General features: G+C 40.7%; 1 protein-coding gene across 3 annotated transcripts in view; it reads left to right on the top strand.

Annotated features, from left to right (window-relative positions):
- Nucleotides 1-25,119, top strand: part of fam49ba (family with sequence similarity 49 member Ba) — a 56,413-nt gene that overhangs the window by 26,989 nt on the left and 4,305 nt on the right. Inside the window, exons 2-7 of one of the 3 annotated variants that reach the window (XM_045693790.2) lie at nt 116-234; nt 2,591-2,680; nt 4,571-4,692; nt 5,439-5,544; nt 12,896-13,032; nt 22,827-22,904. In XM_045693790.2, the coding sequence (XP_045549746.1) occupies nt 2,608-2,680; nt 4,571-4,692; nt 5,439-5,544; nt 12,896-13,032; nt 22,827-22,904 (516 nt within the window). In that variant the 5' untranslated portion in view covers nt 116-234; nt 2,591-2,607. The remainder of the gene's footprint in view (nt 1-115; nt 235-2,590; nt 2,681-4,570; nt 4,693-5,438; nt 5,545-12,895; nt 13,033-22,826; nt 22,905-25,119) is intronic. The other 2 variants (XM_045693791.2, XM_045693789.2) reach the window with 2 other exon arrangements.

The following is a 25,119-nucleotide window of genomic DNA, read 5'->3' on the forward strand; positions in this document are numbered from 1 at the left end:
TGGGAAAGTGGTCGAAATTTCAGTTTATAAAAAGTTAAAGGAAATGTTGTTGATGTGGTTAGTAAAACAGCTGTATCGTTTGATCGATAAAATATATTTTTGTTCCAATTTTCAGATTTGAATAGCAGAGAAGTACAGTGGTCCGTCCTTTAAAAGTTGCAGCATACTGCGGCACTTCATCATCAACTTCATAACAAACACTGGAGGACAGGTGTGAGTGGCAAAACAAGCTCTGTAAGCCCTTTATAAAATAAGAAATATGACTAAAAAGTGTTATTTGACACTTTGTCATACTCTAATAAAAAAACAGTCATTCAATTTCCTACATTTACTGGTAAAATAAAGTTTCCCCTCCAAAATATATACCTTAAGGATAATTCGGAACGAGGTATGATTTTGTAAAAACAACTAGAAATAACTACAGATTTTCTGGTCCATTAAAAACGCTACATTTATATACAGTTGAAGTCGGAAGGTTACATACACTTAGGTTGGAGTCATTAAAACTTGTTTTTTAACCACTCCACAATTTTCTTGTTAACAAACTATAGTTTTGGCAAGTCGGTGAGGACATCTACTTTGTGCATGACACGAGTAATTTTTCCAACAATTGTTTACAGAGAAATTATTTCACTTATAATTCACTGTATCACAATTCCCGTGGGTCAGAAGTTTGCATACACTAAGTTGACTGTGCCTTTTTAACAGCTTGGAAAATTCCAGAAAATGATGCCATGGCTTTAGAAGCTTCTGATAGGCTAATTGACATAATTTGAGTCAATTGGAGGTGTACCTGTGGATGTATTTCAAGGCGTACCTTCAAACTCAGTGCCTCTTTGCTTGACATCATAGGAAAATCGAAAGAAATCATCCAAGACCTCAGAGAAAAAATTGTAGACCTCCACAAGTCTGGTTCTTTCTTGGGAGCAATTTCCAAATGCCTGAAGATACCACGTTCATCTGTCCAATAGTATGCAAGTATAAACACCATGGGACCACGCAGCCGTCATACCGCTCAGGAAGGAGACGTGTTCTGTCTCCTAGAGATGAGCGTACTTTGGTGCGAAAAGTGCATATCAATCCCAGAACAACAGCAAAGGACCTTGTGAAGATGCTGGAGGAAACGGGTACAAAAGTATCTATATCCACAGTAAAACGAGTCCTATATCGACATAACCTGAAATGCCGCTCAGCAAGGAAGAAGCCACTGCTCCAAAACCACCATAAAAAAGACAGACTATGGTTTGCAACTGCACATCAGGACAAAGATCATACTTCTTTGGAGAGATGTCCTATGGTCTGATGAAACAAAAACAGAACTGTTTGGCCATAATGACTATCATTATGTTTGGAGGAAAAAGGGGGACGCTTGCAAGCTGAAGAACACCATCCCAACTGTGAAACACGGGGGTGGAAGTATCATGTTGTGGGGGTGCTTTGCTGCAGGAGGGACTGGTGCACTTCACAAAATAGATGGCATCATGAGGGAGGAAAAGTCAAGGTATTGGAGTGGCCATCACAAAGCCCTGACCTCAATCCTATAGAAAATGTATGGGCAGAACTGAAAAAGTGTGTGCGAGCAAGGAGGCATACAAACCTGACTCAGTTACACAAGCTCTGTCAGGAGGAATGGGCCAAAATTGACCCAAATGATTGTGGGAAGCTTGTGGAAGGCTACCCGAAACACTTGACCCAAGTTAAACATTTTAAAGGCAATGCTACCAAATACGAATTGAGTGTATGTAAACTTCTGACCCACTGGGAATGTGATGAAAGAAGTAAAAGCTGAAATAAATCATTCTCTCTTCTATTATTCTGACATTTCACATTCTTAAAATAAAGTGGTGATCCTAACTGACCTAAGACAGGGAATTTGTACTAGGATTAGATGTCAGGAATTGTGAAAAACTGAGTTAAAATGTATTTGGCTAAGGTGTATTTACACTTCTGACTTCAACTGTATGTCTTTTCGTTTGTTACATCAATTAGACCATGCCCGTTTCAAGCTTATCCTTCTTCAAATTAAAAGTTATATCAGAATATTTAGGCAAGTTAGCTGGCTAACTCATTGATCCTTCTTTGTAGTATAGCCCTGTGCTTACGATGAATTAGTCAGGGTAAGCCTGTTATAGGTGGCAGTTGAGGGAAGAGTTAATGTGGTGTCGCACGAACGCTTGACACACACACACACACACACACACACACACACACACACACACACACACACACACACACACACGACAAACATATGCACACACACTCCTCTCCCCCTGTTCCTGTCAGTCCCCAAGTGGCAGCTGTTTTCTGTGACGCTCTCTGTGGCGACCAGATGTGTCCATCGTGACTGAGCAGGTGGTTGAGAGAGGGTTAGGCAGGCATGTACACACACACATTTTACACACTCAGACAAGCAAACTCTGTTGTATGTTAATCTTGAAATCGTCATGCAATATGCACGTTTTCTGGACAGATGGTCTCACACAATCACACAGACGTACATGCCCCGCAATGCCCACAGGAATGGTGAGGGTACTAAATAAGGATGAGCCTGTCATGCATGTCTAATGTTACCCATCCCCCCTGTGTTTAGGTTCTTGATTTGCCAGTATGGGGAACCTGATCAAGGTGTTGACCAGGGACATAGACAACAATGCAGGGAATTTCTTCCTGGACTTTGAGAGTAAGTGATTTACATGCATTCATGCACACACCACATCTATAGCGTCACTGATTCCTCCAAAGAAAAAAGTAGTGTTTTGGGGTGAAATTATATTTAAAACCAACTTGTTAGTTTCATTTTATTTCCTGAACTGAACTCTAAACTACAAATTGTCCCCAAGCCTAAAATATCCTCAGCCCGGGCGAAGTTGTCTAAAAGATTGCTTTCCATGCATTCGGCTCGTCCCTGTACAAACTCAACCATGTCATTAACAAAATATCAAATCCATGGCCCTCTTTTTCCTCTTAATGGTATTCTGGTCCAACATGTTGGAGACCCCCTATGACTTCCATTCGGTTCAATTCAGATCTTTGATTTGCATAGTTCACTTAAGGCAGCAGTTCATGGTAAGGCTAAATTACCAGTCTGTCCTATTAATCCATGTTTCCATAACAACTGGAGTTCTTTTCCTCACAGAGTATCTGGTGAACCTATTGGATGGGATGCTAAAGGCATAGGAGCGTCAGGCTTACCTATCAAATTTAGATCAAATATTTTTAAGGGCTTCGAAGGCACAGCAGGGTCTGGAAATGCTACCTGGCATGAAATCTGATTGGAAGATCAGATTGTGCCTTCAAAAACCTCTCCCAGCTCTCTCTATTCCCCCCTCTCTCCCTCATCTTGGAATTTGCAGCTTAGGTCAGAATTTGGAATCAGCTGAGGGTTAGTTTACGGGATTTAGCAGGGCGAGAGAGGGAGAAATGCAGAGAAGCGAGTTGGGATTAAAAAATATGGTAGAATGGATCAAATAAACTTTAGGAGGCCCGCATAGGTAGGATACAGAGAAGAAAAGAGCTACCTGAAATTCAGAAATCTGGCAAACATGGGCTTGAGAAAAAATAAAGATGATCCCTAGTAAAAAAGCCATCATTTTGATATTTTTGGAAAAAGCTCTCTATAAATATACTGTTTTTCTTTCTTTGGAGATGAGGGAGTAGCCATGCCCGTTGGGGTGAGGGGACAAGCTTGGGTGGGAAATCATACACACTATTTCTAATGTACAGACAATCAAGTAATACGTTTATTTTGCAGCACTTAATAATATCTCCACTTAATAAAGCATGTACTGTATAATGGATTAGTAAATAGTTTATTCATTATTTAGTAATCATTACTCAATTTTTAAGATGTTTAATATCCTTATAAACCATTTACTAATCATTAGTTAAGTCTTTGCATGGCCTCATCTAAAGTGTGGGCTATCTATACTTTATAAATACTTTATAAATGTATTGAGTGCCCTGTGTAATTTCTCACAAAAAGATGGACATGCCATTGGTAGACATTCCGGGACTCAAAATAAATCCTTAAGGAGCATCAGGTACTGCTGGAATGTCTACAAATGGCATGTCCATCGTTTTGTGAGAAATTACACTGGGCACTCAATACATTTATTAGGTATTCATAAATAGCCCACAATTTAGATGAGGTCACGCAAAAATACTCAACTAATGATTAGTGAATGGTTTATAAGAACCTATATTAAACATCTTATAAATGGAATCATTTTTAAACACTATAAAAAAGTTGTTTATAAATGTGAATAACTAGGTTACTAACTTTACAAATTTACTTTTCAAATTTGGGAGTAATGATTACTAAATGATGAGTAAACTATTCACTAATCCATTATAAATGCTTTATTACATGACGTTATTATTAAGTACTACCCTGCACTGTTTTTGTCTGTTTTGCATGTAGAGATAATTAACAACTAAAAAGGAATCACACCAAAAAATGCCCAATGCTCTCACTGATGCACTGAATACTGGTACTCTGCGCCACTTTGGTTCAACATACTATAAAAGTTGTATCAATGTTTGCTCTGAATTGCTTTCTGACCTACTCCAGATGCCCAGCCTACAGAGGCAGAGAGGGCAGTATGGGAGCAGGTGAACGAGGTACTGATGGAGGCTCTGGCTATCCTAGATGACCTGCAATCCTACAACGGAGCAGGAGAAGAGATACGACAGGTGGGTTAAGGGTTAAGTTAATAAACACCAGAGTTTGGTTAAATTTCCTCAATTTTAGCAAATGTTCTGGAAAGAACACTGGAATATTTTAGCATTCTACTGCAGAGGTATTCAACCTGAGGTCCGAGGCCCCGAGGTACTGCAGTTGGTCCGCAATATTTTTTTTAAAGTAGGTTTAAAAAAAAGTTTAATATATTTTATGAATGTACCTTCATTTTATGTACCTTCAGTATTAATATTTTTTAAGATGTGAACTTTATTTCTCAATTTCTAAAATTGAGAAAATTACTCATTGGAGTATCTGCCAGGCTTTGAAAAAGCACACACGAGTACCTGTCACGGCAAGTGCCGCTGGCAGCTGGTTAGCTTTCTTGACATGGACATTTTGCTAACATATGATGTGGGTCCCTGGGTCGCCGCTTTGCACAACATTTTAATACAACTGAATTAAATGCAAAGGACATTTAGAAATGTTATGACAACTTTGCCAAACTCTATGGCTTTTGTTACCAGTAGGCAATTTTGGCTTGATACAGGCTACTACTGTACAGGGTTGCCATGGAAACAGGGGAGCCAGTTTGCTTTCAGCTACTGATCACTTTTTTTTCTGTGCAAATGTTTTGAATTCTTCTTACAAATGTTTTTTGTTGTTGTTGTTGATCAAAACGTCCCATTGTGTGTAAAGAGGGGCTATTGTGGAGTTTCATCTGACATTTTAATCCACTCACTCATTCACCCTCATCCAGGCGATACAGAACCCAAGTGAGGACCAGGTACAGGAGCGAGCCTGGGCTGCTGTGGTCCCACTGGTCGGGAAACTAAAGAAGTTCTATGAGTTCTCTCTGAGGTTGGGTACGTATGCCTTGACAACCCTGAATGCTGTGATCAGGGGCCATATCCACAAAGCAGTCATAAGTGCTGAGAATAGAGACATTTTACTCCTACTTTTATGGGTAAAAATAAAATCTATGCATGAAGCCTCTTTAGTCATAATAGTCACACCTAGTCGACAGATATTTAGGACACCTCATGAGCTGTTCTAACCAGTTACATGCAACAGTAGGCTATCCATTGCGACTTAATTTACATGATGTGCCTAAATACTTATGACCACTAGGCTAATACATAATCATCTTTTTATTTTGATTATTTGATCAACCTACATGTTATTTCAAGTTATTCCTTTGGAGCACAACATCACGTTGTTAAAAGATATGCCGTAATTGGGCATGCCTATAAGTTGGGCAATTGACAGCATCTAGGGCAGGGATGGGTAACTCCGTTCCCCCTTTTAAGACCCTCGGATCAACTTCCAAATTATTATTATTTTGGGGAGGGACTCAGTTGGGGTCTCAACTTACTGTTGTGAGTTAGGATAGTATATAGAATACACAAGGTGCACATCAGCACTCTAGTTACAGTGCCTTGCAAAAGTATTCATACATTTTATTGTGTTACAAAGTGGGATTCAAATGGGTTTAATTGTCATTTTTTGGTCAACCATGTACACAAAATACTCTGTAATATTCAAAGTAGAAGTATAATTATATATATATTTTTAAGATGAATATAAATGATAACTAAAATATTGTCTTTGCATAAGTATTCATCTCCATTGTTTAGGCAAGCCTAAATTACTTCAGGACAAAAATGTGGCATATCAAATCACATAATAATTTATATGGACTCACTCAGTGTGAAATAATAGGGGTTGACATGATTTTTGAATGACTAACTATTTATCTGTCCCCCATACATACAACATCTGTCAAGTATTGAATTTAAAGCACAGAATCAACATCAAAGACCAGGGAGCTTTTCAAAAGCATCAATGAAGGGCAGTGATTGGTAGATGTGTAACAATAACAAATCAGACATTGAATATCTCTTTAAGCATGGTCACGTTAATAATTATTATATGGATGATGTATTAAACCACCCAGACACATCAAAGACACAGTCATCCTTCTGAACTGAGCTGCAGGACAGGAATGAAACTGCTTAGGGATTTTACCATGAGGCCATTGGTGATTTTAAAACAGTTACAGAGTTCAATGGCTGTCATGGGAGAAAACTGAGGATGGATCAACAACATTGTAGTGACTCCATTTGTGCTACACAATTCTCAACACACACACACACATACACACACACACACACACACACACACACACACACACACACACACACACACACACACACACACACACACACACACACACACACACACACAGAGCACAGAGAGGTCCATCAGCAGCAGATTTAAATTTAGAATGAAAAATGAATGTGCTTATGCAACAAATGTGCATCATATCATATTGAACCGCATTGATTCGTTCCTCTAATAAACCCGAATCGCACCGAATAATTTCTAACTAAAATTCCTGTATTGTATCGGAGCCCATGTACAGTGCCTTCAGAAAGTATTCACACCCCTTGACTTTTTGCCCTGAATACAGTGTTATGTTTGGGGGAAATCTACTTTTTTTTCTAGCAATGATCAACAACCAACTTGACAGAGCTTTATGAGTTTTTTAAAGAATAATGTGCAAATATTGTATAATCCAGGTGTGCAAAGCTCTTAGAGACTTACCCAGAAAGATTCACAGCTGTAATCACTGCCAAAGGTGATTCTATAAAGTATTGATTCAGGGGTGTGAATAATTATGTTAATGAGATATTTCTGAATTTCATTTTCAATAAATTAGCAAAAATGTCTAAAAACATGTTTAGGGGGTATTGTGTGTAGATGGGTGAGAAAAAAAGTGTTGAGTCTTTATGCGTGACTGGAAGATGACATTGTTATAATAATAATATGATGTACTATGTATATATAATGTAATACAAAAGATACCTTTTCATTATATAAATAATATGTATACAATACCAGTCACAAGTTTGGGGACACCTACTCATTCCAGGGTTTTTATTTGTTTTTTACTATTTTCTACATTGTAGAATAATAGTGAAGACATCAAAACTCTGAAATAACACATATGGAATCATGTAGTAACCAAAAAACTGTTAAACAAATCTAAATATATTTTATATTTGAGATTCTTCAAAGTAGCCACCCATTGCCTTGATGACAGCTTTGCACACTCTTGGCATTCTCTCAACCAGCCGTGTTAAAAGTTAATTTGTGGAATTTCTTTCCTTCTTAATGCGTTTCAGCCAATCAGTTGTGTTATGACAAGTTAGGGGTGTTATAGAGAAGATAGCCCTATTTGGTAAAAGACCAAGTCAATATTATGACAAGAACAGCTCAAATAAGCAAAGAGAAATTATAGTCCATCATTACTTTAAGGCATGAAGGTCAGTCAATGCGGAACATTTCAAGAACTTTGAAAGTTTATACAACTGCAGTTGCAAAAACCAACAAGAGCTATGATGAAACTGGCTCTCATGAGGACCACCACAAAAAAGGAAGGCCCAGAGTTACGTCTGCTGCAGAGGATAAGTTCATTAGAGTTAACTGCACCTCAGATTGTAGCCCAAATAAATGCTTTACAGAGTTCAAGTAAAAGACACATCTCAACATCAACTGTTTAGAGGAGACTGCATGAATCATGCCTTCATGGTCGAATTGCTGCAAAGACACCACTACTAATCAACACCAATAAGAAGAAGAGACTTGCTTGGGCCAAGAAACACGAGCAATGGACATTAGACCGGTGGAAATCTGTCCTTTGGTCTGGTGAGTCCAAATTTGAGATTTTTGGTTGCAACCGCTGTGTCTTTGTGAAACGCAGAGTAGGTGAACGAATGATCTCCACATGTATGGTTCCCACCATGAAGCATGGAGGAGGAGGTGTGGGGGTGCTTTGCTGGTGACACTGTCTAGGATTTATTTGGAATTCAAGGCACACTTAATCAGCATGGCTACCACAGCAATTCCGCAGCAATACGCCATCACATCTGGTTTGGGCTTAGTGAGCCTATCATTTGTTTTTCAACAGGACAATGACCCAAAAACACACCTCTAGGCTGTGTAAGAGCTGTTTGCTCAAGAAGGCGAGTGATGGAGTGCTGCATCTGATGACCTGGCCTCCACAATCACCTGACCTCAACCCAATTGAGATGTTTTGGGATGCGTTGGACTGCAGAGAGAGAGACACTTTTTTGGTTACTACATTTTTTGGTTACTAAAAGTGCAGAGAGACACTTTTTTGGTTACTACATGATTCAATATCTGTTATTTTATAGTTGTGATATAAAAGAGTAAAAATAAAGAAAAACCACCGAATGAGTCGGTGTGTCCAAACTTTTGACTGGTACTGTATATTATGTAATACAGTAGAGACCTTTTCATTATATCAATATTATGTATATTTTATGTAATACAGTAGATACCTTTTCATAATTTGTTTGCTGCAACTGGGGCACTGTAAATACAAATATTCAACTATATTATAGAATAATTCCCATCTAATTCCATATCTAAAACAGAACCCCCTTAGATGTAAGGAGTCGAAAACAAACAGCTCGTCTTTGAAGTGCTTTTCGGGATTTCTCTTGACCCAAAACGGTCTGTTCTTTCAAAGAATCGATTGGTCGAAATTTTGAAACTTGTATTTTTAATTATTATTATTTTTATTTTTTTTCACCTTTATTTAACTAGGTAGGCAAGTTGAGAACAAGTTCTCATTTACAACTGCGACCTGGCCAAGATAAAGCAAAGCAGTGTGACACAGACAACAACACAGTGTTACACATGGAGTAAACAATAAACAAGTCAATGACACAGTAGAAAAAATAGAAAGTCTATATACAGTGTGTGCAAAAGGCATGAGGAGGTAGGCAATAAATAGGCCATAGGAGCGAATAATTACAATTTAGCAGATTAACACTGGAGTGATAAATCAGCATATGATGATGTGCAAGTAGAAATACTGGTGTGCAAAAGAGCAGAAAAGTAAATAAAATAAAAACACTATGGTCTGCATCTGATGGTCAGTCTGGAGGGAGGGCTGTCTCTCTACGTCCATCTGATGGTCAGTCTGGAGGGAGGGCTGTCTCTCACCATCCATCTGATGGTCAGTCTGGAGGGAGGGCTGTCTCTCTCCGTCCATCTGATGGTTAGTCTGGAGGGAGGGCTGTCTCTCACCGTCCATCTGATGGTCAGTCTGGAGGGAGGGCTGTCTCTCTACGTCCATCTGATGGTCAGTCTGGAGGGAGGGCTGTCTCTCACCGTCCATCTGATGGTCAGTCTGGAGGGAGGGCTGTCTCTCACCGTCCATCTGATGGTCAGTCTGGAGGGAGGGCTGTCTCTCACCATCCATCTGATGGTCAGTCTGGAGGGAGGGCTGTCTCTCACCGTCCATCTGATGGTCAGTCTGGAGGGAGGGCTGTCTCTCTCCGTCCATCTGATGGTCAGTCTGGAGGGAGGGCTGTCTCTCTCCGTCCATCTGATGGTCAGTCTGGAGGGAGGGCTGTCTCTCACCATCCATCTGATGGTCAGTCTGGAGGGAGGGCTGTCTCTCACCATCCATCTGATGGTCAGTCTGGACGGAGGGCTGTCTCTCACCGTCCATCTGATGGTCAGTCTGGAGGGAGGGCTGTCTCTCACCGTCCATCTGATGTTCAGTCTGGAGGGAGGGTTGTCTCTCACCGTCCATTCCGCTGGCAACGTTATCAAGTCCTCTACCGCAAAAATTGGGTCCGAGGAGACTGGCACCAATCTGGCAGGTGTCTCGTGCGACCTCTCAACATTTTCTTTTTGGGGTACACGAACAGCCTATCGACCAAACAATCAACCAGTCGACTAAATGGGGTCAGCTCTAAAAAGGTGCATTGTTGGCTGTCAGTTACACTGCTCTGTTGAATCCCAGCCGCAGTCTTATTACTTGGCCTCGAGGAAAGACACTCACCAACTGCAATAGATTGAAAGAAAGGGGTTACACTAACATTGAAGAACTAGGCCATGACCTAATTAACTGTGACACATGGTATGATCAAGTCTAAACGCCGTCCAACTGTGCGACTCTCTGGAGATCAAGCCACTGCGCAGATGAGCGGCATCTCGGAGCTAGTCTCTCACAAGAGTTCCAGAATTTTGTGTTGCAATGCCAGTGCCGAGACAGGGGCATTAAAAATATAGAGTCCCCGATAGTTGGGTTGTTTATCTCGTTTACGATCCTCAGCCGAGGCACTATTTTGGTGGGGGCTTTTCATAGTTATTGACTGTTAAAACAACTTTAGGTATAGACCTCCCGAGTGGCGCAGCGGCCTAAGGCACTACATCGCAGCGCAAGCTGCGTTACTACAGATCCTCGATACCGGCTGAGACCGGGAGACCCATGAGGCGCCGCACAATTGGCCCAGCATCGTCCGTGTTAGGGGAGGGTTTGGCCGGCCGGGATGTCCTTGTCCCATCGCTCTCTAGCGAATCCTGTGGCGGGCCGGGTGCATGCACGCTGACACGGTCGCCAGCTGTACGGTGTTTCCTCCGACACATTGGTGCGGCTGGCTTCCAGCTTAAGCGGGCATTGTGTCAAGAAGCAGTGCGGCTGGGCGGGGTTGTGTTACGGAGGACGCATGGCTCTTGAACTTCGCCTCGCCCAAGTCCGTACGGGAGTTGCAGCGGTGGGACAAGACTGTAACTATGAAATTGGGGAGAAAAAGGGGGTAAAAAAAAAAAACTTTAGGTATGTAGCTAGGGCTGTAGTATGTTGGATTTACACATAAAACTATTGCTAAAAAGTGAAAGCCCTTGACTGTTCTTCAGTGCCTTTATGGCCTAGTTTCAGGCTGACTAAATTGTAGACACCTGCCAGATCTCACAACACCTGGATAGTTGTTTAACATATCAGCTAACGATATCAGATAAGATATTGCAATATGAAGCCTGACCACGCAGCCGATGACGTGGCACACAACAATTGGTTGATGCAATGCATAGTCTGCAATGTAATAGTCTGGACTTTTAGCTGAGTTCTCTTTCATTAGGTAGAGGAGGGTCCACTGGTTGTTTATAAATTAAGGTCATTGCTTCTATAGGAAATCTATAAAAAAACGGGTTTCCAGGTCTAAATCAGACATTAATTCAAAGAAAGGACCAATGGAACCTCCTCTACCTAACGAAAGAGCACTCAAACAAAACTCAACGTGGCAATACTCATTAACAGATCTCAAGTGTCTGATGTCCCTCCTCTTTTTCACAGTTCAGATGAGGCCACTGAGTCAATGGGTTTACCTTGCACTGTCCATTGTTGCATACGGTTGTTACTTTCATCCAAAAGAAGCCATTTGCTTCCTACATCAAAATGAGCTTGATTAGGTCATTGAGTCAAATAAGCAAATGATTGACAGCTTGGTAAAGGCAGTACCACCCATTGTAGGGAGCACATTTACGTCATTCCTCAAAGACCAATAGTATAGTCTAGCTAGCAGCTAGGATCAAGTCTTTTCTCTTACCCATTACTATTTTATAGGGACAATGAAATATTCTCAGAATCTTTTGCAGCATTTTGAAAGGGATTGAGTCAATTCCATTGTAATTCTGAGAACAGAATAATGGTCATTGGTGGTCAATGGTAATTATGTTGAATTGCAGTTAATTCCCATGAAGTTGAACTGCCTACTTATTGCCTACAATGTTTGACAACTTTCACTGACAGCATAATTTGCACTATCTTGCCCTCTCTAGCTTTACCGCTCTATTTCACTTCTCCTCCATCCTTCCATTCTCCTTTACTGTAGCTTCATCTCTCCTTCTCATATTTATAATTTCCTGTTACACTCCTCCATGTCCTAGTTTTACTTTCGCCTATCCCTCTATCCATTTCTGCATCTCACTCTCCCTCCATCTCTAATCCACCTCTCCAAGTTCTCATTTAACTTGCATCTTCCCCTCTTTTTACCCCTCCTTGGCTACGTCCCTCCATCTATTCCTCCACCTCCTCTGTCCATCTATCCTGATCACATTCATCCCATCTGACCTGCATATGCTCATTCTAATCCCTCCATGTCATTTCTCTATCTCCCACTTGCCCCTCTCTTTCACCTGGTCTCCCTCCCTCTCTACCCTCTATTTTCCGCTCTCCCCCTCTATATTTATCCATTATACCCCCTATTTTCTTCCCTTACTCTCTCTCTCCCTCCCTTTCGCCATTCACCCTCCATTATCTCTTTCTCCATTCATTCCCTTTCTCCCTTCTTTCTCTCTCTTCCCCTCTTCCATCCCCCCATCTTTTTGATACAGAGGGGTCATTGCATGGTCTCCTGAAGGCTCTGACGAGCGCTCGCTGCAGTCCCACCCAGCATCTGGAGCAGGAGCAGGCATTGGCTAGACAGTTTGCAGAGATCCTGCATTTCACCCTGCGCTTCGATGAGCTCAAGGTACTTCTACCCCCTCCAATGAGCAAGATATGCATAGTGCTTCTTCCTTCTTTGTTTTTATGAAATAATCTCCTTATCATTTATCTTAAATATACACTTAAAATAAAAATGTAAAGTAAATAATAAAATATTTTTTCTTACACTCAAAAAAGCTTTAAATGATGAGAGTAAATGAAGGTGAAGGTTTGCATCAGAATGATCACCACATATCAATTATCACACCGGAGAGGTGAGAAGTGATTGTGGCAATTTGTAGCCTTTTACCTTCCCCAGGATACTCCTCCCTGTAACAACATCCAATGCTGCCACAACTCTTAGTCGATAACAAATGTATGGATGTCTGACTTTTTTGTGTTGAAATGTACAGATTTTCGTTAGTTTGGTCAGTCTAAGTAGTACCTGGTGAATACACAGCAAGGAAGCATTGCCCTTCACTCACCCTGTTCACTTATAAGCAATAGCTTGACCCCTAGACCTATTTGCAATTTAGAGAAAGTAAAAATATGCACAACCCCAACAAAAAGCAACACACCTTTAATGTTAGCCAGCAGATTCCAACCTTACCTTTACGTTTGTTTACACCGAGCTGCACTGGGGTCGGAACGCAATCATGGTTAGATTAAGCCACAGCAGAACCAGCGCGAGATATGGCTTGGAAAACGTACCTCATTGCAGGGATGGGAAAAGCCACCGTACTACATGTTTTACCCATATCCAAACTGATTAATCGCGAAGATTGAAATACTGCTAGTTTATCCTGAAAATTGTAATTTTTTTGTCCACATGCTAGCTAGCAGTAGCCAATGCCGCCATTGTGGAATGGCAGTGTCAGCCAATCAGCTTCTTTGTTGTTCAACGTGACGTACCATTATATATATTATGGCTTCTGTGTCTATTGCTAGCTAGCATGACGAAGAAAAGGGAAACTTTCCGTAAAAACGAGTAGTTGTTCAATCTTTCCGGTGTAACAGGTTGTATAATGGGACAATCCGGAGTACAACGCAATTTCTCATCCCTGGATTGAGGTATATATTCCGAGCCATATCTCGTGCCGGCTCTGCAGTGTCTTAATCTAACCATGATTGAATTCCGATCCCAGTGCAGCTCAGCGTAAACAAGTGTAACGGTAGGTTCGGAATCTGCTGGCTACTTTAAAGGGGCAATAAGCAGTTGCTACAGCCATTTTTTTTTTACTTAGAAATTAATATTACCCACTGATCCTTGAAGAATATAACTTATTTTACTCCAATGTTTCTAAACAAAGGAAATGTAAACAAACATCATATAGCCTCAAAACATGGTTAAGATATATATTGTGATATCATGGATGTTCAGTCCTTGCATCCATCGCTGCGCTAATGAATTTGAGAGTGGTTACATTTCTCTAGCCCCATCCCTCAGCTTTTTACCGAACCAGGGGTGGGGAGGCCGCTTTGTTATTGTTTCTACTGCTGATTGCCGCTTTAAAGCATCATATTAAAGCTTTGATAAAGCAGCAATAGATCAGCAACAGCAATCATAAACCAACTCAAAATTGATGCAATGAGGCTTTTTTGTACTGGAAATATCCAGCAATCAAATCAAAGTCAATAGTCTGAAGTTCAATGGTCAAAGACAGAAAGATATTCAGTTCAACCAAAAATGTCTTTCAATCCAAGATTCGCTAAAATAATTAAATTCAGTTCTTAAGAGTTATTTCCCCAAAAAGGCATATACGCAAAAAAGGGACTTTATTATCCAATGGGACATTATTATCCAATGGGAAGAGCTGGAGAGACATTCAACAGTGCAACATGCAACCTGATAGGCTCTCTACTCCTTGGTGTTCAATATAAGTGCTTATGTGTCCAGTAATTCCCTTTTTCCAGGCAAATAGCCCAGTGGAACAGGTTTTAACAGAACAATTACTGAACTATTTTAATTGAAACGTTTTCAAACATTTCCCCATTCTTCTTCTTCTATGATATCATGGATGTCCGCAAACAGTCATTTAAGTGCTAGCCGCCACCTACTGTGCTGGAATGTACGATCAATCATGATCTGCTCAATTCTGTACTACCATGGTAATTGTAAGGGGTGCGTACTGATGGCGGAGAAGTCAGACGCAGGAGAGCAAAAACTGTGTTTCCAACGGCTCAGTTTAATAATAAAAACCCACCAGATACAGAACAATAATAAATGGGTATATAACCCGATGCACACCAGAACATAACGTACACAAGCACTTACAATAACCTGTTATGGCTAGGGGGCAGTATTTTCACGGCTGGATAAAAAACGTACCCGATTTAATCTGGTTACTACTCCTGCCCAGTAACTAGAATATGCATATAATTATTGGCTTTGGATAGAAAACACCCTAAAGTTTCTAAAACTGTTTGAATGGTGTCTGTGAGTATAACAGAACTCATATGGCAGGCAAAAACCTGACAAGATTTCATGCAGGAAGTGGCCTGTCTGACAAGGTGTCGTTCTTCTTGTCTCTGTTTATTGAAGAGTGAGGATCTTAGCTGTCCCGTGACACTTCCTACGGCTGCCATAGGTTCTCAGAAGGCGGCAAAAAGCGTCTGGCTGAAACAAAGTAGCGCGTTTGGGTAGTGGCTGGTTACAGTACTGTGAGACTCAGGCTCGTGCCCGCGTCGACCGAAAGGTTTGTTTTCATTCCTCTGTTTAGCTAAATGGACATTCCCGGTCGGAATATTATCGCTTTTTTACGAGAAAAATGGCATAAAAATGGATTTTAAACAGCGATTGACATGCTTCGAAGTACGTTAATGGAATATTTAGATTTTTTTTGTCATGAATTGCGCCATGTGCACGACCCTTCTTTACCATTCGGATAGTGTCTGGGACGCACTAACAAAACGCCGCTATTCGGATATAACAATGGATTATTTTGGACCAAACCAACATTTGTTATTGAAGTAGCAGTCCTGGGAGTGCATTCTGACGAAGACAACAAAAGGTAATCAAACTTTTATAATAGTAAATCTGATATTGGTGAGTGCTAAACTTGCCGGGTGTCTAAATAGCTAGCCCGTGATGCCTGGGCTATGTACTTAGAATATTGCAAAATGTGCTTTCACCAAAAAGCTATTTTAAAATCGGACATATCGAGTGAATAGAGGAGTTATGTATCTATAATTCTTAAAATAATTGTTATGCTTTTTGTGAACGTTTATCGTGAGTAATTTAGTAAATTGTTAGCAAATTCCCCGGAAGTTTGCTGGGGGTATGCTAGTTCTGAACGTCACATGCTAATGTAAAAAGCTGTTTTTTGATATAAATATGAACTTGATTGAACAAAACATGCATGTATTGTATAACATAATGTCCTAGGTGTGTCATCTGATGAAGATCATCAAAGGTTAGTGCTGCATTTAGCTGTCTTCTGGGTTTTTGTGACATTATATGCTAGCTTGAAAAATGGGTGTCTGATTATTTCTGGCTTGGTACTCTGCTGACATAATCTAATGTTTTGCTTTCGCTGTAAAGCCTTTTTGAAATCGGACAGTGTGGTTAGATAAAGGAGAGTCTTGTCTTTAAAATGCTGTGAAATAGTCATATGTTTGAAAAATTGAAGTTTTTGTATTTTTGAGGAATTTGTAATTCGCGCCACGCCTATCATTGGATATTGGAGCAGGTGTTCCGCTAGCGGAACGTCTAGATGTAAGAGGATAAACAATACCGGACAAGGACATGGGGGGGGGGGAACAGAGGGTTAAATACACAACATGTAATATATGGGATTTAAACCAGGTGTGTGGGAAGATAAGACAAAAGGAAAATGAAAGGTGGATCGGCGATGGCTAGAAGACCGGTGACGTCGACCACCGAACGTCGCCCGAACAAGGAGAGGGACCGACTTCAGAGGAAGTCGTGACAGTACCCCCCCTTGACGCACGTCGACACCGGCCTCGGGGACGACCCGGAGGGCGAGGCGCAGGGCGATCCGGACGAAGACGGTGGAACTCCTGCAGCATTAAAGGGTCCAACACGTCCTTGACCGAAATCCAGCACCTCTCCTCCGGACCGTACCCCTCCCACTCCACGAGATACTGAAGGCCCCTCGCCCGACGCCTCGAATCCAATATGGAGCGAACGGAGTACCTCGGGGCCCCCTCGATCTCCAGAGGGGTCAGAGGAACCTCCCGCACCTCAGACTCCTGGAGCGGGCCAGCCACCACCAGCCTGAGGAGAGACACATGGAACGAGGGGTTAATACGGTAATCGGGGGGAAGCTGTAACCTATAACAAACCTCGTTTACTCTCCTCAGGACTTTAAATGGCCCCACAAACCGCGGACCCAGCTTCCGGCAGGGCAGGCGGAGGGGCAGGTTTCGGGTCGAGAGCCAGACTCGGTCCCCCGGTGCGAACACTGGGGCCTCACTGCGGTGGCGGTCCGCGTTCTCTTTTTGGCGCAGCACGGCCCGCTGAAGGTGAACATGGACAGCTTACCATGTCTCCTCCGCGCGCCTGAACCAGTCGTCCACCGCAGGAGCCTCGGTCTGACTCTGATGCCACGGTGCCAGAACTGGCTGGTACCCCAGTGCGCACTGGAAGGCAGAGAGGTTAGTGGAGGAGTGGCGAAGCGAGTTCTGTGACATCTCGGCCCAGGGCACGAACGCTGCCCACTCCCCCGGCTGGTCCTGGCAATAGGACCGCAGAAACCTGCCCACATCCTGGTTTACTCTCTCCACCTGCCCATTACTCTCGGGGTGAAACCCTGAAGTAAGGCTGATCGAGACCCCCAGACGTTCCATGAACGCCTTCCAGACCCTAGATGTGAGTTGGGGACCTCGATCAGACACTATATCCTCAGGCACCCCGTAGTGCCGGAAGATGCGCGTAAACAAGGCCTCTGCAGTCTGTAGGGCCGTAGGGAGACCGGGCAGAGGGAGGAGACAACAGGACTTCAATGACCAGGATCGCAGTGTTACCCTGTGAGGGGGGAAGATCGGTTACACAGTTGACAGTGCATGTCAGTTCAAAAACCAAGCCATGAGGTCGAAGGAATTGTTCGTAGAGCTCCGGGACAGGATTGTGTCAAGTCACAGATCTGGGAAAGGCTACCAAAACTTTTCTGCAGCATTGATGGTCCCCAAGAACACAGTGGTCTCCATCATTCTTCAATGGAAGAAGTTTGGAACCACCAAGACTCTTCCTAGAGCTGGCCGCCAAACTGAGCAATTGGTGGAGAAGGACCTTGGTCAGGGAGGTGACCAAAAACCCGATGGTCACTCTGACAGCTCTGGAGTTCCTCTGTGGAGATGGGAGAACCTTCCAGAAGGACAACCATCTCTGTAGAACTCCACCAATCAGGCCACACAGCCAAGACAATGCACGAGTTGCTTCGTGACAAAATCTCAGAATATCCTTGAGTGGCCCAGCCAGAGCCCGGACTTCAACCCAATCAAAGATCTCTGGAGTGATCTGAAAATAGCTGTGCAGCAACACTCCCCATCCAATCTGACAGAGCTTGAGAGGATCTGCAGAGAAGAATGGGAGAAACTCCTCAAATGCAGGTGTGCCAAGCTTGTAGCGTCATACCCAAGAAGACTCGAGGCTGTAATCGCTGCCAAAGGTGCTTCAACAAAGTACTGAGAAACAAGGAACCCAAACCGGCTACGCACGTGGGCTATCATGCATACATTTATTTTGTCCCCCTACACCAAACGCGATCACAACACGCAGGTTAATATATTGAAAAAAACTCTGAACCAATGACATTCATTTGGGACAGGTCGAAAAGCATTAAACATGTATGGCAATTTAGCTAGTTAGCTTGCACTTGCTAGCTAATTTGTCCTATTTAGCTAGCTTGCTGTTGCAAGCTAATTTGTCCTGGGATATAAACATTGATTTGTTATTTTACCTGAAATGCACAAGGTCCTCTACTCCGACAATTAATCCACACATAAAACGGCCAACTGAATCGTTTCTAGTCATCTCTCCTCCTTCCAGGCTTTTTCATCTTTGAACTTATATGGTGATTGGCATCTACACTTTCATAGTATTACCACGATGACCGGCAAAACATTTAGTCTTTCAATTACCCACGTGGGTATAAACAATGAGGAGATGGCACGTGGGTACCTGCTTCTATAAACCAATGAGGAGATGGGAGAGGCAGGACTTGCAGCGCGATCTGCGTCAGAAATAGGAATTACTTCTATTTTAGCCCTTGGCAACGCGGACGCTCGTTGGCGCACGTGCAGTGTGGGTGCAATAATTGAATAACATGGATTTCTAAATTTATTGTGTGACGCTCGCACACGCGACATGTCCGGTCTGGTCAGCATGTAAGGGTCTGAATACTTATGTTAATGTGATATTTCTGTTTATTTTGAACAGATTTGCACAAACATAAAACAACATGTTTTTTTGATTGTCATTATGGGGTATTGTATGTAGATTGAGGTAAATATTTGTTTTAATCCAGTTTAGAATAAGGCTGTAATGTAACAACATGTGGAAAAGGTGAAGGGGTCTGAATACTTTCTGAATGCACTGGACATACCACTACATAATATAATACAATACATAATATACATAACCCTACATAATACAATACATAATACTATACATAATATATGTAACACTACATAATATAATACAATATATAATATAATACAATACATAATATAATACATAATACAATACATAATATAATACAATACATCATATAATACAATACATAATTCAATGCATAATACTATACATAATATACATAACCCTACATAATACAATACATAATACTATACATAATATACGTAATACTACATAATACAATACATAATATAATACAATACATAATACAATACATAATACTATACATAATATACGTAACGCTACATAATATAATACATAATACTATACATAATATACGTAATACTACATAATACAATACATAATATAATACAATACATAATACTATACATAATACTATACATAATATACGTAACACTACATAATATAATACAATACATAATACAATACATAATACTATACGTAATATACATAACCCTACATAATTCAATGTATAATACAGTACATAATATACATAATGCTGCATAATACAATACATAATATACATAACACTACATAATACAATGCATAACTGTACATAAAGTGCATAACTGTACATAACACTACATAATACAATACATGATATACATAACACTACATAATACAATACATAATATACAGTACATAACAGTACATAATACACTACATAATATAATACATAACACAGCATAATACAATACATAATATACAGTACATAACGGTACATAATACAATACATAATATACATAACGCTACATGGTACAATACATAATATACATAACACTGCCAGGTCGCAGTTGTAAATGAGAACTTGTTCTAAACTAGCCTACCTGGTTAAATAAAGGTGAAATAAAAAAATAGATATAAAATAAAAAACACTACAGAATACATGACATAATACAATACATAATATACAAAACACTACATAATACAATACCTAATATACATAAAACTACATAATACAATACAATAGATAATATATAACATACAATATGTAATACAATACATAATATATAACATTGCATAATACAATACATAATACACTACATAGTACAATGCGTAATATACATAACACTACATAATACAATACATATTATACAGTACATAACACTACATATTATACAATACATGATAGACTACATAATACAATGCATAATATACATAACACACATAACACTACATAATACAAAACATAACACAATACATAATATACGTAACACTACATAATACAACACATAATACACTGCATAATATACATAACACTACATAATGCAATACAGTACACACTACATAATAATACGATACTTAATACAATACATTACATTTACATTTAAGTCATTTAGCAGACGCTCTTATCCAGAGCGACTTACAAATACATCATATACATAACACAACATAATACAATACATAATACCCTACATAATATACATAACAATATATACAACAATACATAATACAATGCATAATATACATAACACTACATAATACAATACATAATATACATAATGCATAATACAATACATAATATACATAACCATACATAATACAATACATACAACACTACATAATATACATAACACTACATAATACAACACATAATACACTACATATTATACATAATACTACATACTACAATACATAATACAATACATTATACACTACATGATAATACAATACGTAACACAATACATCATATACATAGCACAACATAATACAATGCATAATACAATACATTATACACTACATAATACACTACATGATAATACAATGCATCATATACATAGCACAACATAATACAATACATAATACAATACATGATAATACTATACATCATATACATAGCACAACATAATACAATACATAATACAATACATTATACACTACATAATACACTACATGATAATACAATACATCATATACATAGCACAACATAATACAATGCATAATACATTACATAATATACATGACAATATATAAAACAATACATAATACAATAAATAATATACATAGCAATACATAATACAATACATAATATACAGTACATAACACTACATAATACTATACATAATATACATTACAATACATAATACCATTAAAAATACAATACAAAATATATCAAAATGTGTGTCTTTTCACAGTCCCCATTGTGTCGTAAGGTGTTCTTTTATCAGTCTTTTTCTGTTTTTATTGCTAAGAGCGTTTTATGTAGTCGTGGCTCTATTTAATATTGTGTTTCCCAGCCTCTGTTCTGGACTTGGGGACTGTGAGTAGACCTCTGGTTGCATGTGTGATACCGGTTAGTGTCCAAACTGTGTGCCAACTGCTTGAACAGACAGTTCGGTACCTTCAACACATCAACACATCGCACAAAGACCAATAGTGATGCAGTCAATCTCTCTTCAACTTTGAGCAAGGAGAGATTGACATGCATGTCATTGACAGTCGTGTACATCTAAGTGCAACACGTGTACAACTAAGTGCTGCTCTGTTCTGGACCAACTGCAATTTGCCTATGTCCTTCTTTGCAGCACATGACCACACAACTGGACAGTAGTCCAGGTGCGACTAAACTAGGGCCTGTAGGACCTGTCTGGTTGATTGAGATGTCAAGAAAGCAGAGCAACGCCTTATCGTAGACAGACCTCTTCCCATTTTAGTACCATTGAGGCTATATGTTTTCACCATGACAGTTGGCTATCTAGGATGAAACCCAGCAGTTTAGTCTCTTCAACTTGCTCAATAGCCACATTATTCAATAATAGATCCAGATGAGGTTTAGGGTTGAGCGAAGCTTTTAGTTTTGGAGATAAATAGCACCAGCCTATTAGTAGTTACCCATTCTAGATTGATTGGTAATCTCACTCCTCAGCTTGAAATGCCATCAAATTGCTATATTTCGTTGGTGCAGCTGGCTAAGGTGTTGTCAAGAGGGCGTTCATGTTTGTTTGTGAGACATAGGATGCAATGAATTGTGAACAAGAAAGATATATTTTTAAGCAAGCTAAGTGTTGCTGTCACACTTTTGTTCCAGCGCAGCATGAACACACCTGTTTTAAATAGTCAACTAACCATCAAGACAGTCAGATTTCAGGAGATAGCCTGTCGTACTAGCCTAAGTACTAATAACTGGATTTCAAATTGGCACAATCCCTCCTCAACTCCCCACTGTGGGACATTGAAGATTAGCATGAGTGATTTTGTGTTGACATTTGGACCCTCTATTACAGATGACGAACCCTGCCATCCAGAATGATTTCAGCTACTACAGGAGAACACTCAACCGCATGCGCATCAACAATGTTGCCGTGAGTGTACATTTACATTTAAGTCATTTAGCAGATGATCTTATCCAGAGCGCCTTACATTTGTGAGTGCATACATTTTCATATCAACTTTTGACTGGTACTGTATAAACACACACACACACACAGTTAAACATACCCACAGTAAATGGATTCTAACAGTAGTACATTAGTCACCTCATCCTCCAATTGATCAAAGGAAAAGCCCCATGGGCGTTGACGAAACAGGGGGATCATTGACCTTGTGTCTCCAATTAAGAGCCCCTGCGGCTGGGGAATAATTACTTGAGGGCCTATGTAATGAGGCAGAAGAGCGCATGTAAAATGCCATGTAAAATGCATGCAGAACAGCACAGCAAATAGTGTGCTGACTGTGTAATGTCTTATTACAGTTTTGATAGAATGAATTGCCCAAACTTCACAAGTTACAGTTGAAGTCAGAAGTTTACATACACCTTAGCCAAATACATTTAAACTCAGTTTTTCACAATTCCTGACATTTAATCCTAGTAAAAATTCCCTGTCTTGGGTCAGTTAGGATCACCACTATATTTTAAGAATGTGACATTTCTGAATAATAGTAGAGAGAATGATTTATTTCAGCTTTTATTTCTTTCATCACATTCCCAGTGGGTCAGAAGTTTACATACACTCAATTAGTATTTGGTAGCATTGCCTTTAAATTGTTTAACTTGGGTCAAACGTTTCGAGTAGCCTTCCACAAGCTTCCCACAATAAGTTGGGTGAATTTTGGCCCATTCCTCCTGACAGAGCTGGTGTAACTGAGTCAGGTTTGCAGGCCTCCTTGCTCGCACACGCTTTTTCAGTTCTGCCCACAAATTTTCTACAGGATTGAGGTCAGGGCTTTGTGATGGCCACTCCAATACCTTGACTTTGCTGTCCTTAAGCCTTTTGCCACAACTTTGGAAGTATGCTTGGGGTCATTGTCCATTTGGAAGGCCCATTTGCGACCAAGCTTTAACTTCCTGACTGATGTCTTGAGATGTTGCTTCAATATATCCACATCATTTTCCTGCCTCATGATGCCATCTATTTTGTGAAGTGCACCAGTCCCTCCTGCAGCAAAGCACCCCCACAACATGATGCTGCCACCCCCGTGCATCACGGTTGGGATGGTGTTCTTCCGCTTGCAAGCCTCCCCCTTTTTTCTCCAAACATAAAAAATATTTTTCATGACTCCAACCTAAGTAAACTTCCAACTTCAACTGTATTTTGCATGCGAATTTGAAATTATATACTAAATGAAATGCACTGCTCAAAAAAATAAAGGGAACACTTAAACAACACAATGTAACTCCAAGTCAATCACACTTCTGTGAAATCAAACTGTCCACTTAGGAAGCAACACTGATTGACAATACATTTCACATGCTGTTGTGCAAATGGAATAGACAACAGGTGGAAATTATAGGCAATTAGCAAGACACCCCCAATAAAGGAGTGGTTCTGCAGGTGGGGACCACAGACCACTTCTCAGTTCCTATGCTTCCTGGCTGATGTTTTGGTCACTTTTGAATGCTGGCGGTGCTTTCACTCTAGTGGTAGCATGAGACGGAGTCTACAACCCACACAAGTGGCTCAGGTAGTGCAGCTCATCCAGGATGGCACATCAATGCGAGCTGTGGCAAGAAGGTTTGCTGTGTCTGTCAGTGTAGTGTCCAGAGCATGGAGGCGCTACCAGGAGACAAGCCAGTACATCAGGAGACGTGGAGGAGGCCGTAGGAGGGCAACAACCCAGCAGCAGGACCGCTACCTCCGCCTTTGTGCAAGGAGGAGCAGGAGAAGCACTGCCAGAGCCCTGCAAAATGACCTCCAGCAGGCCACAAATGTGCATGTGTCTGCTCAAACGGTCAGAAACAGACTCCATGAGGGTGGTATGAGGGCCCGACGTCCACAGGTGGGGGTTGTGCTTACAGCCGAACACCGTGCAGGACGTTTGGCATTTGCCAGAGAACACCAAGATTGGCAAATTCGCCACTGGCGCCCTGTGCTCTTCACAGATGAAAGCAGGTTCACACTGAGCACATGACAGACGTGACAGAGTCTGGAGACGCCGTGGAGAATGTTCTGCTGCCTGCAACATCCTCCAGCATGACCGGTTTGGCGGTGGGTCAGTCATGGTGTGGGGTGGCATTTCTTTGGGTGGCCGCACAGCCCTCCATGTGCTCGCCAGAGGTAGCCTGACTGCCATTAGGTA

The sequence above is a fragment of the Salmo salar genome, chromosome 14 (genome assembly GCF_965601325.2).
Source record: "Salmo salar chromosome 14, fSalSal1, whole genome shotgun sequence".
NCBI lineage: Eukaryota > Metazoa > Chordata > Actinopteri > Salmoniformes > Salmonidae > Salmo > Salmo salar.